Source organism: Ixodes scapularis, unplaced genomic scaffold (assembly GCF_016920785.2).
Source record: "Ixodes scapularis isolate PalLabHiFi unplaced genomic scaffold, ASM1692078v2 ptg001913l_1__unscaffolded, whole genome shotgun sequence".
Classification (NCBI taxonomy): domain Eukaryota; kingdom Metazoa; phylum Arthropoda; class Arachnida; order Ixodida; family Ixodidae; genus Ixodes; species Ixodes scapularis.
The window spans coordinates 30,496-46,123 of NW_024610207.1; the positions used below are offsets into that span (position 1 = coordinate 30,496).

Genomic DNA, 15,628 nt, shown 5'->3' on the forward strand with positions numbered 1-15,628 from the left:
TTCGAGATGCTTAAAGGGATACTACAACGAAATTTCGGCGCTCATTTCTTTGGTCTATATGTGTTCAAAAGAGCAATATCACATGGAACATACCAATATCTTAAAAAAGTCTGGAAAAGGAATTTTAAAACAAACTAAACGATTAGCAAACAGCACCTGGTGGATGTCGCTAACGCCTCGTTTGTAATGCTCGTCTAGGAACCTTGACAGCTAGTGACGGAGGTTGTCTCGTCTCCGCGGCCACGACGAGAGAAGAGGGAAAGGAGGAACTCCCCTCTTCCCGAGAATCCCTTTTGTGTGTCGCAGAAGTCGCTATTGTCCCCCTAGAAGATTATAGAAGATTAACCCGTCACTCAAAATTCGTACAAAAGCAGCCGCTTCGGTGGCTGGAACGACTAGGCCATCCTCTCGACGTCAGCCTCGCCGTAGCTTTGCTCGTCTTGAGACGACCTACGTCACGATTGCGTTGGATGTCACATGCTCTAAGCTGGGCCTTCTCCGAGCGCTTGCCAGAGTGGGCCGTTTATAACGAAAAATACAGCCACCAGGATCAAAATACAAACGTGCGATTGTCATTTACGGATATTGTGGATCATATTCAACCTATTTCTGAACACGACGGGAATATTTCAAATTCCGTTGAAGTATCCCTTTAAAACTTGCTGTGCGGTACGAGTTTATTCTTTCGTTCCCCTCTGAAAAGTGCTTTCAAAGTGGTAGTTTGTGACGTCGTATACAGAGCTCTTTTGTTCTGCAGGTGCACGGTCCTCAAAAAGCTTGCGCACCAACTGCACTGATCAAAGCTATGCAACTCAGAGTACTCCTGGAGAAGTGGCAATCAGTTCATTGCGTGACGTTTCATCGACAGCTCAGATTACGTTTTTTTCTGTAATAAGCTGCATGAGACTGTCACTGCGACAGTCTCATGCAGTGTCGGTAAGGTGGGTTAACATTTTTGTAATGAGCCGCTGCGAAGCGGCGTGAATGCAGGCAGGCAGGTGGGTGGGTGGGTTAATGCGTACCCCAGTGATACACGCAAGATGAAATGTCCCTACAGCGTGCAATTCGCATAACAAGCATCAATGAAACGATTGTGTCTACGAAACGCGTGTCCATGAAAAGTTGTCCACGAAACATACTTTTACGAAGCGAGTTTCAATGAAATGAAAGGGACCCCTTATGGAGTGGCATGCGCTGTGCAGAGCCGTATATTGAGAGAGTTTGGCCAGTGGGTGTGGCAACGAAGGCGCCGAAAAGGAGAAAATTAAATGAAAGGAAGAGAGCGCCGAAGGAGCGAGAGAGAAAGAAGGGAGCAGAGAGGAGACCGCCATTTTTTCGCAACGCTGTCAGGGACTGCTCAGAGAAGAGCACTGCTGAGGCTATGCGTCGTCTGCTACGGGCCAACTTCTTCTTCGCCTGAATAAACGTTTGTGGCCTTACGGTGAGAAAACTTCATTTATTAGCTTTTTAACCCACTGAGGAATAACAGTATATCATTTTCTTGCCAGAGCCAGCAATATAAAAGGAAATAATCGTGATATAGATGCCGATCCCATGCATTCCGCTGGGAGAATGAACGAAAATGGCGGCCCTCCCCGCTCAGCTGGGAGCAGCCGGGTGTTCACATGCATGCGCTCATGCCTCTCGCTCTGCGCCGTGTGCTGATTGGCTCACTTGGGAGGAGGGCGTTACGGCGGCGAGATCATAGACTGACCAAACTCTCCCCATATATGGCTCTGACGCAGTGTAGCCGAAAACCTATATTTGACGTCGTAATTGGTGAATGGGAAACATGGATATCTTGCATTTGCCAATAATTTTTCACCAAATAATTGTCATATTTGAATTCATGGGGTAAAACCAGGCAAGAATTCACCTCCACTTCAGCTTTCTTTAAGCCATGTTACTTTACAAACACGACTTTCACATCAGGACATCAACAGGATCGCCTCCTAAAGCACACCTGTGCATGGGTATAGCCATACTTCCAGCATATATACCTACCTTATAACGTCCTGGAGGAGGATTTTACCACATGCAATTGATTTAGCACTGAATTGTTTGTGCGGTAACATACTTCCTCGTTACGTTACGGTATGGTAGGTCAAGAAAGAGTTGAATGAACGTCTGAGCCCTTTCTAATACAAAATCTAATGTAAATTTTTATTCCTTCAGCTAGTGCATGTTCTCGTGCATCGACGCTAAAGCTTGTGGATAGGACATAAGCTTCAGCACAAACCTGGCACACCTGATTGTAGCGGCTTTGGCTGTTGCCACAGATATGTATGATGGGAGTATGGCTACCTGGGGAGTGGAGCAGAGGGGTCATAGTGTTACCCTAATATCCCGAGAGATAGCCCACCTAAAATCAATAAAAAATTTGCTCAAAATAAGGAGTGTGCTCACTTGCAGTGTGAAGCAATAATGGCTCTATTTGCCAGTCGGCAACGGTTCATTATGTCCCGCCATAGCTAACTCGACACTACAACTAGACACATTATACCCCGCCATAGCTAACTAAAAGAAAAAAAGCAAATGAAGCCAAAAACTGGGGTGGCTTACCTTTCGGGGCCGGGGCATCTCAGAAGTTTACGGTAAGCATATATCTCGCGTCTGCAGTTTACATGGTACCAACAGACTGGGGTTTTTCAGCTGCTCTTGTGACTGCCACTATGATGGGACTTGACTCTTTTCTAGGGGTGTATGAAGACTTTAATATTTGAATACAAATTGAATAGTAAGCTCTAGGATAATTCGATTCGCGAATAAAATTCGTAGTGTTTGGTTAGCCGAAGATTTAATATGTTCTGTGAAAGATGCGCGGTCGACACGGAGCCAATGAAACTTGTGCTCCCTCTCCGTTGTAGTGCGCACTTGCATTGAACTTATGAATGTGCAAAACATTTTTTGTTTTGTTTTCCCATCACTTGCATGGCAGGTGCACTTGCAAACACCACACATGTGGAGTGCAGTGAACCTGTTCTTGCAGACCGTAGTGTTTTGGAGTGCACCTACTATGTGGGCTTTAAGAGCACGAAAAAACCATGGACCGTATGCTACAGCTAAAAGTCTGATCGGGATGTACATTTAGAGAAACAAACATGAAGATGTTTTAAAGCAGGGGAATATATGATGTGACTGACATACCACTCTTAATTCAGGCCATTTCATTTTAAGCTTTCTTTCTTCTCTGCCTGCCAGAACTCAGTGACTGGAGGGAGGCTGAGGAAGGCAGAGAGCACGTTCACTTCGTTCTTCACGACGGGCCCAAGGGACGAGATGAGGGTGTCCTGAAAATGTATTGCTACTGCCACCGCTCTGGATCATTTCAGAGCAAGGGGTAAACGACAACTGAGAGCCCAGGGCACTTGTAAGACTAATGTGCAATGCTTAGCCACAATTCAAGCAACAGAGAAAGATGGCAAGGTGACAGTAGAGTACCAGGCAGAACACTACGGCCACCTGAAGGAACTGAAGCACCAGCGCCTCTTTACGACTGAGAAGGAGGCTTTAGCTGATAAACTAAAGCAAGGCATCCCCGCCCGCAAAGTGCTGCTAGACACACATTCTTCCGCTGGCAGTGAGGTGGGCAGGCTACATTTGCTCTCAATGAAAGACATTGGCAACATCTCCGTCGAGCATGAAATTCTGACGAAAGAGCTACGGCACAAGAATCAGTGGAGGAACTGAACAAAGTCAGATTCCCCAGTCCTGTACTGACATGGAAGAAGGAAAACAAAGAGAGCTTTGAGCTTGCCCTGATGACTGTCCCTCAGAAAGAACTCCTCACAAAGCTTGGCTTGGCCCCAAGTTCCTGTGCATTGACTCTACTCATAATACAAATGGCCACAATCTGCAAATGAAGACTCATGACAGTTGCAGAAGATCAGTCAGGCATGCCATGCACATATTTGATCTCAATGTAACTAGGCACCAAGACTATGAAACGCTCCTTAAGGCCATAAAGGTAATGCATGGGAGGAAGTGATGGGCTGTGCCCAACATTGGATGCTCTGCTCCTGGCATGTAAGCCACAACTGGGCTCTGAAGTTGCAGTCGTTCCAAGATATAAGCAAGCCCGTGACCGTCTTTGCGACGAGTTGTGGGCGCTGAGAAATTGCAAAGATGAGGGTCAATTCCAACGAGCTTTGACGGGCTTCCTCTGTCAGAAACTACTGTAAGTGGAGAGGCTGACCCAAAACTAATCCAACAAGTACAGGAGTTTGTTCAGTACTTTGGGCACTACCATGGTGGCAGAGCAGAACAGTGGGCGCTCTGCTTCAGAAAGGGCATTCCTTTTAATACTACAAACCACTTCGAGGCAACGTACAAGGACCTGAAGTCACACTACCTACATGGAACTCACAATCAGAGCCTCGACAAGCTGTTGATGACCCTTTTCGAACTGACCCAGTACCGCCTCTACAAGCGTCTCGAGTCGCTCGTAAAAGGAAAAACTGATTGGCATGATGCAGCCCTTTTTCGGAGGCACCAGGAGAGGATGAAAATTCCAGCATCAGATGTAGAGCAGCTGCAAAATGGCAATGGCTGGCTTGTAAAGTCTCAGTCCCAGGCAGAGAGAAGCTACCATGTTGAGAAGGGCGACCCCTGCCAGAGTTGCATGCTCCGTTGCAAGGACTGTGACATCTTTATCGACAGTTACAAGTGCACTTGCAATGACAGCCTGATTTCAACATCAATGTGCAAGCATATTCATGCTGTAGCTTACCTGGGGCTTCATGTGACGACAGTTAAAGGGACAATGAAGACAATTTTATTTAATTTTTTTAAATGGTGTTTTTATGTTTCTTGGGAACATAGCATGCTGCCCAATTTTTTGTAGCCATTTGTGACGCGTATTTCTGTGCCTACAAAAGAAGTAAAGAAACCGAAACTGAACAATCTCCCTTCTCGTTTCTAAACCTCCAAAAACGGAGGTGACGTCAAGTGTGAATAGTCGGTATTGGTAGTATTTAAGAGATCGAGATTCTGGTTACCGCGGTGGGTTATAGCAGCGCGGTGGGTGGCGCGGTCGTTTCGTCGAATCTGTCAACATGGACGGCAATGCCGCTCTCGCGAGCGAGTTTGAGCTTCCTTTCAGTAACCCAACACAAACGGAACGAGAGTATGTGTGTGGCGGCCTCCGCCGTCACCTGAGGGAGACCGCCCAGCCGGTAACGAGCGGCCCGCATGCCGAAGTGCCCATAGTTGCTCGTTGGCCGTTTCGCGTCCAGCGTAGCAAAGAAAAAAACATTTATGCTGCTTTATTTACGGTTTAGTGAGCATTTCCGGTTCGATTTATGCTTTTCATGGTTACTCAAGCGGAAATTAGAACAGTATTCCTAAAAACCGAGAACCAAAACGTGACCGAGGGCGCGTTTCTCGTTTCGACCAATCGCTGAGGCGTCTCTTGTGACGTCGCGCTTCTTGGCCTCGCATCGGTCACGTGAGCTCCGCTTCTCCTGGCTTCTCCCGCAACGTCGCTCCAGTCGATTCCGGTACGATTATTACCGCGACTGTTTAATTGATTTGCGCGGCACACGAGCGCCGGTTTCGGCTGAAATTTTGGCAACGTGGCCTGAGACGTGCTTGGAACCCAGTTCAATCGCCAAAAAGATGTCCGAAGTTGCCTTAATTGTCCCTTTAAGGAGGTTGACATTAAGCCAGGTGTAAAAATGCTAGTAACATCATGTGAAGCAACAGGCTTTACGTAAGATGATGAGCCACAGTCCCTCTTGGATGACATTCGGCAGGGTATTGAGGTAGGGATGAAGAAGACTCAACCAAATTCAGAGGACAACATATGTTTAGCAATGAGTGGACTGAACAAGTCCCTCTCCAGGAAGAAATTGACAAGCTCTTCAAGCTCCCTGGTGTTGAAATACCGTACCAAGGCCCAAGTACTTGACTCTGCTCCCGATGAGACTTCTCCGAAACCTAGGGTTGTCCCCCACAACAAAAAGATGGAAGAACAACCACGGTGCTTTCCCACCAAAAAGAAACGCCCTGGTTCTGGTCCCATGCATGGCAAACCTCCCACCAGTTTGGAGCAGCAGCACATCACGGAGGGCCTTGTAGCCAGGTGAGTTCCTACAGAAGGAGCAGCATCCGCTCAGCCCCCTGTGGATGTTCCGAGCATGTCTGCTCGCCCTCAAGGAGCATGGCTACTTTGCAAATCAGTAGTTTTGTCAATTGGACTACAAAAAAGGGGTAGTGTTCCTCTTGCAAAAAGGAATGGCGTGTTAGACAGCTTGGATTTCTTTCCACTTTGGAGAATGTCAAGAGATGCTCGAGCTAAAAGCAAGAGGGGCATCTCTTGCCATCCTTCAACAGGCTACGTTAGGCGAGACATTATATGCTGACCTTAATCATAACGCTTTTTTAACAATTGGCAATTTTATTTTAGTTGATGCAGAACGGTTGTCTCTAAATTAACGGGTAACCATAGCGCCTCGAAATGCTCGTTTATGAGCGTGCCCCTCGCTGAAACTGGCACTTTTTTTATATATTACTGTTGAGAATATGCAGCTTTTTCCACTTTGGATAATGTCAAGAGGTGCTCGAGCTCGCCATTCTCCAACAGGTAGCTTATGTTATGAGCTGGTCTTAATTGGAAAAGTGTTTTAATGGCCAGAGCTTGCCAATTTAATTTCAATTATACAGGTTATTTCTAAGTTAATGTGTAACCATTTTACCTCAAGTTGCCTGTTACATGCTTATTTCTTATTTTGCATACTGCTGCACAAGAATGTAAAAGTTGCAGTTCCCGCGACATACCAAATTATTTTAGTATGTGACTTATATGCTTTAGGATATAATGGTTTTCTTGCTAATAAGTGCCTATAATCACTTTCATTGTTTTGTGAGCCAAGAGGGAGTGACCACTGGCGACCACAAGCATGAGGATCTGCTACAGGAAGCATAATCATGTAAGTCATCCCTGTGTGCATGGGATAGTTTGTAACGGGCTAGGTGAGATTCAATTGCCAGCATTTTAAAAAGCGAGAGTAAAAGTACAGGCAAGCTGGTGAATTGCAGACGAAAACCTGAAATACCGGAAGGAAAAAGGATACTAAAAAGAGGATGACACACACACACCGTCTCGAACACAGCTGAAGGTTTATTCTAAAACCACACCCTTTTATAGCGGTATACTGCAATCAACGCCAAGAACCCTTGCACCAAGTCACACACCCAGACTGTCAGCAAGGGCGAACAAAAGAAGAAATGCACTCGACGCTTCCACACATACCAAGGTCAACCAACTGACAACAAAAAAATTGCATTGGTCAAAAAGTTTGTACTTGCTTGTGAATTACCATCAACAAGACACTTACACAATTTCCAGCAGAACCAATACTAAGAGTTTCTTTTACCACACGTTTGAACTGATCTTGCTTGGCTTATCACCGTGGTGGCCATCCAATTGGGATGACAACTGTTGCAAACTTGTAAATGTACTAGTTTCTGAATTTGGGGACAGCAGGAGAACACACCTTTTATGCTCCATGATGCACTCATTAACATAACATCCACTTTAAACTATGTATGAAAACCCAGATGCCAAAGGAATATTATTAACACTACCTTCTTGACATTCAGTGGCAGGATTCCTATGCGTTTCCCTGCAACCTGTTCTACCTCTTGTAAAAGGAGTCGACCTACTTTATCTAAAGTCTTCAGAAGCACGTTATCATGGTCACTCTCGTCGTTGTCTGAGGCCGTCTTGTCTTCACAGGCAATGTGAGACTCACTCTGAAGACAAATTCGGGGTCTTCAGCATCGCTGCTGTCCGAACTGCTGCAAGAAACGGCTCTTTTTCTGAGGACCATCACCGCCATTAGCATTCCTCATGCGTGTCGCCATTTTTAAATCCACGTTGCCAGGCCAACAACTGCTGTCAGGCTAAACACATTGCAAAAGCTCAAAATACTTTTTTTTTTTTCTGGCGCCTTTTTAGGATGAAAACAGAAACCGAAACCAATTTTTGACCGTAACTTGTCTTTGACGCAGAGAGCAGCACAGCATGAGGGTGGACGAATGTGACTCGTCATTGGTGATATTTGTACAAAGTAATAACGTGCACAGCTTGGACCAATGTAATTTAGCACACAGGTGGAATATAATTGAGACATTGCCTCTCCCTTTTTTCTATCTCTTCTAGTTTTTTTTGTTTTTGTTTTTTTCCTTTTTTGACCATAGTTTTAGGTGTCAACCGTCAGCTTGCCTGCACGTGATCCATTTTTTTTTTTTTTTATAAAATTGGCCATTTTTACCTATATTATTGAACAGAGCTCACCTTAGTGAACAAAAAAAAAAAGAAAAAAAAGTACTTTTTTTGTAGTTTACGCATGAAAACCAAATTACATTTTAGGCCACTGTCTATTTTGGCAAAGGGAGGCAGAAAATACATAAGCCAAGTTTACTTCCTTCCCATTCCCTCAGTTTTTCAGTCGTAATAAACGCCACGGTGGCCCAAAAGGCTGTTTGATGATATTGCACAGAAAGGAGTAGGCATTCACCCATAAAGTGTGTTGTTTCCTTAAGTGTGGGGGGCTCAAACTTTTATATAATTAATGCACCATCTAGATCACTTCTGTAGTAAATCATACCACGATAGGTCAAGATAGCAATTTATGTTGTTCCTTCAAAGGGTTATGCCGCATTCATACTCCTGCTGTAGTTTTACAAATCAAGAGACTTGTATGACTGAATCATGCCGGTTGTGGACTAGCTTGTTGAAGGCGCCATATAAATGACGACATGAGCCATCGATTTTAGTGGCACCAACTTTTTGTCGAAGCGCCCATTAGAATTGTCAAAGGTAACGCTATCAACGCAGTTTGTCTATGCAATGCCATCAATGCAGTTTGTCTGTATCACTGCCGTTCAAGGTCCGGTAGCTAGCCCATATAGTCTAGCATCACATACGTTGGCACAAAATGCCACAACAAATGAAGTTCAGGCACCTTGTGCAGCCTAACCAACAAACGTACACCCCATACTGCAACGGCAAAAACACAGAGCTCGGCCGCTTCTGTCCACATACCTTCTGCGCATGCGCAGGTTTCCTGCCGTGTTGGTAAACAGAACACGCCGCACGTCGGTGTATACACCTTGCCAATTTGTAATTTATGTGATGAAGATTTCTACAGAACTGAAACATATTGACTGTTGCTGAATTGTGCCAAAAACATTAAGGGTGATTTCAAATAAGATCAACCAAGGGGTGGCTGGTCGACATTTCAATTCAATTGATATTTTTATGTCATTGCCTAATATCCGGTATTTGCAACTCCAACGCCCCATACGTGGTGCGGTGGTAGTTCCAAGATGGCGGAAGAGACGAAGATAGATTCTTCAGGATTTCACATGCACCTGCTTGTTCACGCTTGTCAGTGCGCTAAAAATGATTCATTTGTCTGCAAATGCGAAGCAGTTAGGGCAGGATTATATTACAGGTGACGGAGATATTGATGCGTGGTAGAAAAACGAGCATACTGATATTTAAAAGTTGCAGAAACCCCAACTTGCGAAGCTTTGTGGTGTGCGAGCGCACCAACCACGTCACTGTTTGTGGCAACATATTTTTGAGGGTGATGAAGATAATGGTGGCCATTAGTGCTCTAAAAAGTGAGCCGTGCACAGTGACCATCAAGCTCCGGAAGAGCAGCGTTCACAGTATTGATCTCTTCGTGTCACAGGCTCGCAACTCGCTGCTCACCTTCTAGGTTTTAGTGCATTGCAACACGTGGATCAAACGGCTGTATGGTTATTGATAGGAAGTTTGTTACCACAGGCTATTGTGCGGTGTAGCATTGCAACCGGAAGCTCGCACTGCGTCTTTCAAGAACAATTTTCAGCTCATGCCTGGAGCGTTGCCTTGCTCACGGTAGCCTGCGGTAACGCTATGCTGAAACTGCCTATTAACATAATTGGCGTGTTTAGGGGTTTTATTTATCGCTCTTTAAAAAATATATATTTTAATATATCATACATTTTTTGTTGTGTGTTGCAACGTTGCTGTCCCTCTCGGCAAAACTGCCCGTCCTAAGCTCTTGTCAACGTTACTAGATTACCTCACTTGTGGAACGCTCGTAGAAGGGGGTACCTCCCCTCACTCGCTTCAGTCCGCCTCCCGTCGTTCGAAGCGCCATCTAGATTTTCGTTTACAAACTGTGTGCTCCATAGAGGGCTGTGGAACTCCATCTAGACGCTGAGCTTCAAAACACATGTATTCCATAAAATACACTGCAGTTACCATAGCAGCCGTGTGGCGCCTTGATCGACGAGAGGCGAGTCGTGGTGAGTGAGGGGAGGTACGGCTCGTCCATACTGCGTCTATGAGCAGTTCCTTAACTGAGCTAATCTAATATCATTGGCTCTTGTCACAAACGGCTGGCTAACACAGACACACTTAAAATTCTTTGAGCATTTCTTTATTTCCTTTGTAATTACTTGAAACCAAGTATGCATATCCTGTCTTTCAAGAGAGGCTTGAAACAAATGGTCATGTTCCTTGTAACGGACTTGAAACGCAAACCCATTCTTGATGTGTATTGCTTGACATACTGTTGCGTGACCAGATTTTTCCTACTTAGGGCAAAGAATAGACTTTTTGTAGACTGTATGCTGAAGCTCTGCACTAGTAGCGGGGGCGTTTGCAATCAGGTTGAGCATAGATTGAGCTGGCGGCCATGCACAAGACTAGAAATCCGCAGCGGATGCGATGTACGAAAAGTCCCTAACGAAATTAGACATCGCGGTTTTTTGTGCAATGTTGTTGCAAGGCGGAACACAAGAATTCCTATTTTAACATGCTCACTTTTTTCGTTACAACTGCTTCACACATGAAGGCCGACAGTCCCTGCCACCGTTTTTCCCACCGCCGCCGCTGCTCCCGCTCCTCTGGTTCTCTGTTCATAAGCAAGAGGGCGAGTGGCGGGCTGGCATTGCAAATAAATGAACCCACATTTATGTTTCTTCAGAAAAAAAAAAAAAAGCTGGGGTCACAAAACAAACCATATTCATGTTGAGGTGGACAGTCGCATTCATGCATTCTATCGGAGCAGGCACCTTTGAAATAAAAGAACAATCTATGGGTACATGTTACTGGAAAGTTTAATAATATCAATTCATGACAATACACTTTTTCTTCCAAAAAATGCTAAACAGGCCTGCTCGATCGATTGCCTGCGAAATATGGGAGCCTGTACCTTAAAGGAACACACAAGTGGATTTTTAGATCGTCTATTTATTGTTGTAACTCAATCTATAGGCTCTAAGCATCCTAAAAAACCTGAAATCACATTCAAGAGCGGCCGATTTCCCTATTAAAAGTACAATCAAAAATTTTTCCGCGCCTCTCTTTCTGCATTGTGGCACAGAACACTAGGGGGTACCACCAGACGGGAAGGCAGCAGGGGAGGGCACGTGACAGTAAATCACGTGTGACGGTTTCCCGGCGGACTGACTTTTCGAAGGCGCGCATATTCGAAAAATTTAGTTTGGCGGGAAGCCGTCACTTGTGACTGGCTGTCGCATGCCCTCCCCTGCTGCCTTCCAGTCTGGTGGCACCCCCTGGTGTTCTGCGCCACGGCGCAGAAAGAGGGGCGTGGCACAATCTTTGATTGGGCTTTCGATAGGGAAATCAACCAGCCTTGAATTCATTTCGGGTTTTTTAGGATGCTTAGAGCCTATAGATTGAGTTACGACAATAAATAGACGGTATCAGAATCCACTTGAGTGTCCCTTTAACAAAATAATTTGTAATGGTTACACCAACCATGTCAAAATAATTTTCTTTGTTTCTGATTGATTGTTTCTAAACAGTACTAGTCTTCTCTTAATGTTATTGTTTTAGTTATTTAATTTCAAAGATGCCTGCTCCAATAGTGCGCGTGAATGCGACCGTCTACCTTTATGTGATCTAAGATTTCTTGCGCGCCCAGATTCTTTTTCTGATGAAAAATAAACATGTTTATTTACACCGGACATTAGGCAATGACATATAAAAATATCAATTGACTTGCAAATGTTGACCAGCCATCCTTCGGTCAATCTTACCCAAAATCACCCTTAAATTGCCCGAAACTGCACCAAAATACCTCCATAACTTTTTTTTTTTTTTACATTTTTTTTTTTTATATAATAAGTTTTTGCTGCGACATGTTTTACTTTAAATTTCGTAGCTCCAAATTATTATTATTTATTTATTGTTTTGTTTCTAGGTTGCCTTAAAATGTGGACTTTTGTGCTCCTAAGCTGCTCCAAAATGTACATGTTCTGCTCCTGAACTGCTCCAAAAAAACAGAATTTGTTTTAACTGTCTTACCCAGTCATGGGCAGTACCTATACTCTGTTTTACTTTAAAGGTACACTGACAACCCCCCCCCCCCCCCCCACAATTTTTTTTTTTTTTTTACAATTTTTTGTTAGGCGTTTGAATACTATTTAATTAATATTGTGCTACAGAGTCACATATTTTTATTAATCAAGCCAAAAAACGCAACTGCTTGAAACCAAAACCCCCGCATTACATGGAGAAGTCGAGAGGAGAAAGTGAGTGGCGGAAGTCACGTGGCTACACCTGACCATGCAATTTTTTTTTCTTTCTTCCACGCCCAGCAGACGAAATGCATTGCGGGATTTGTTTGCCGTGCGATTCCTTTGCAGTTGTGTTTGTTCCGCTCGCTGTTCTGTACTTCAAGATGAGTTGTCTTGTACATTTAAGTGTTGGCAATTAGTAGTGAGTGCCTGTGGTGTAGTATCCGCTGGTGGATTCTGTCACCTTTTGCTACAGCAATTATTGATTATGTGCAGGTACCTGGACCTCGAGACCGGTGACCTTGGAGATGTCAGCAAGGCTACAGGGTGATTTGTTCACCGCAGGGCTGTGCAATTTAGTGGCATGGAACTAGTGTCTCACCTCGGAGATCTCCATGGCGACTGAACAGTGTAAGGCTGGTGGGGCAAGAAGTTTATTGGAAGGTTTTGTCATGCCATGGGGATGAACATTCGTGACAGGTTCATCTCCCAAACCAGCTACGCAATAGACGCAAGCCTGCTAAGGCACTGGGACATGGATGCATTATAGTCATTAGTGTGTGGCACAGAGGACTTCTAGGGACAAGGCAGGAGACGAACATGCAATATTTATATTCTGCCTATATTCAGTGAACACCCCCCCCCCCCCCGAGGTCACGTGACTCCCCCGGAGCATATTAAAGAATGAGGGGAGGAGGAGGGGTCTACCCTCCCCTCAGTACCCTTCCCTCCTCCTCCTCAAGAGCTGTGCTCCGATTCGGCGTTACAGGGAGTTGTAAATGGCTTTCACTTTTTAGAGTGCAGCTCTTAGGCGCCCGTTCCCGGCTCGAGCGGCGTCGGCGTAACCGCGAGTAACCCTCGTGAGGGTTACGAGGGTTACTCTCACGAGGGCTACGAGGGTTACTAACCTTCGTAACCCTCACAAGGGTTAGTTACCCTCAAAAGGGTGACCCTCATGAGGGTCATGATAGTTACTCTCGCAAGGGTCACGAGAGTTGCCCTCAGAAGGGTTGCTAGGGTTACCTCGCGAGGGTCACGATGGTTATCCAGGTCACGTGACCTGCCGATACCCCGTCTACGCCATCGCCACTGATGACGTCATCAGTGACTTTACTGATGACGTCACCGGCATCCCCATCGTCATTATCAGTGATGACGTCATTAGTGACGTCACCGGCATCCGTATTGTCATCATCATCAGCGATGACGTCATCAGTGACGTCACTGATGACACCATCGCTGATGATGACGATGCGGATGCCGGTGACCTCATCAGTAACGTCACTGATGCCGTCATCAGTAACAATGATGTCAACGGAGGGTCACGTAACCTCGGGGGGGGGGGGGTATCCGCAGGTCACGTGACCCCGGGGGGGGGGGGGAGGGGGGGGGGTATCCGCAGGTCACGTGACCCCGGGGGGCCACGTGACCTGGATAACCATCGTGACCCTTGTGAGGGCAACTCTCGTGACCCTCGTGAGGGCAACAAAGGTAACTCGTGAAGGTAATAGTGAAGGTCACTGATGACGTCATCAGCATCGTCGCGTGACCCCCCCCCCCCCCGACGTCACGTGACACCCCAAGGTCACGTGTCCCCCCCCCCCCAGTACCCTTCCCTCCTCCTCCTCCTCCTCAAGAGCTGCGCTCTAATTCGACATTACAGGGAGTTGTAAACAGCTTTCATTTTTCTTGTAAAATTAAAAAGCGTAGTTCTCTTTGTACAAAAAATAAGGCCAAGAAACTTGCCAGGGTCTACGGCGGGCAGCGACCCAGACGACCAAGTCCACTAGCGGGTTGTGCTTGGCGTTCGTATTGATAGATGGCATCTGGAGCAGCGTTCGAAAGTGCAGCAGATGACACGTAGACAATATCCGTTGACAGCAAAAGCACCGTCGTTATGCGGACGCATTTTTTTCCCTTTTACTTTAAGTTTTGCTTTTATTATCGGCATTAATTTTTTAACCGAAGGTACATTTCAAAAAGGTCTTTAATTTTAATAAACCATGGTGGTCGCGAGCCTTCGCTATGAGGAGGTAGCGCCATCTGTCAACACGAACACCAAACACTCCCTACTGGACCCCTGTCGTCTGCGCCACTGCCTGCCGTAGACCCTAGCAAATTTCTTGGCTATGCTTTGTAATTATCCAAGAAAAAACTGACCTGTGGAATACACCTTTGACGAAAAGTTTAGATTGCTACGTGCAGGCGTCGATTTTTACAGTCCATTTTAGATCGAGCCTGGCGACTTGGACTACCCTATATTTGTAAGAGGTTCATAAAATTGTTCACTGCAAACACATATCAGCAATCTTAATAATTAATGAGTCATGTTTTATTTTCACTTGATTTGGGTATGTTTACGATAAATATTGAGCAAATAAAGTACAATTAAAAAATTGGGTTTGTAGAACAAGTAATAAATAATGGGCCAATTGGTTATGGATGCCAGCAATTGACTCCGTAACTGTGACGTCATGAGTCCAAATAAACCATTGCTAGGGTCGATGTTGCGGACAAATACATGTGGCTAGGTTTTGCTACGGAAACCAGACTGTTCAAAAATCAGGAGTAGGATTTAAACTTCTAAAATTCACAGATACAGAAAGCTTGAATGTCTTATATGTTTAGACAGAAGTGTGCCAATAATTGCTTGTTTCTGGAATATTTACAACTGCAACTTCCAGTCCTCAAGATGCCTGCAGCGGACTACGAACACAAGAAGTATGCCGTCTGCCACAAGCTGGCACCATCGTTGGAATCGTGTGAATAAAGACTATATTCTGAAGTTGTATTTGTTTGAAATATAATGACCTTCAGACACTTATAAGAATTCATAGTGGGGTGCAATGCAAAATACGGTTCATTGAAAGTCCAGTCGTCGATCGAGGTGATTGTCTGCTAAAAGGTTGCATTGCACCTGTGAGAAAAGCACTTCAGGCGATCGGTTGAGATCCCAAATTTTTTTTGCGGACTCGTCCTATGTGAGAGTGCTTCATACCTGGTTGTAACCATCGCGTGAAGAGAGGTCCTTGCAATTTCTTCAGATTCCCGCAAGACCCCAAAGCGTGAGAGAACTGGATAA

At 45.2% G+C, this 15,628-nt stretch overlaps 1 protein-coding gene across 4 annotated transcripts; it reads left to right on the forward strand.

The window, feature by feature from the left end:
- Nucleotides 1–5,580: 5,580 nt before the first annotated feature.
- Nucleotides 5,581–15,327, forward strand: LOC115330171. 4 transcript variants are annotated; one of them, XR_005715146.3, is made up of 4 exons: nt 5,581–6,082; nt 6,873–6,929; nt 12,823–12,957; nt 15,231–15,327. XR_005715146.3 is itself a non-coding variant. In XM_040208584.2 (2 exons), the coding sequence occupies exons 1-2, from the start codon at nt 5,769–5,771 to the stop codon at nt 12,875–12,877; spliced, it is 369 nt and encodes a 122-aa protein (XP_040064518.1). In that variant the 5' UTR covers nt 5,589–5,768; the 3' UTR covers nt 12,878–13,200. The 4 variants fall into 4 exon arrangements, 1 of the variants encoding a protein (XP_040064518.1); XR_005715145.2 differs by lacking the exon at nt 15,231–15,327 and having other exon boundaries at nt 6,868–6,929; nt 12,823–13,204; XR_005715144.3 differs by lacking the exon at nt 15,231–15,327 and having other exon boundaries at nt 5,582–6,082; nt 12,823–13,203.
- The last annotated feature ends 301 nt before the right edge of the window (nt 15,328–15,628 follow it).

Excerpts from the sequence above, each read along its gene's own strand:
- LOC115330171 (XM_040208584.2), top strand. The coding sequence starts at position 5,769 with ATGAAGAAGACTCAACCAAATTCAGAGGACAACATATGTTTAGCAATG. Across the intron at positions 6,083-12,822 it reads ACGGAGGGCCTTGTAGCCAG|GTACCTGGACCTCGAGACCG; the intron begins GTGAGTTCCTAC and ends GATTATGTGCAG.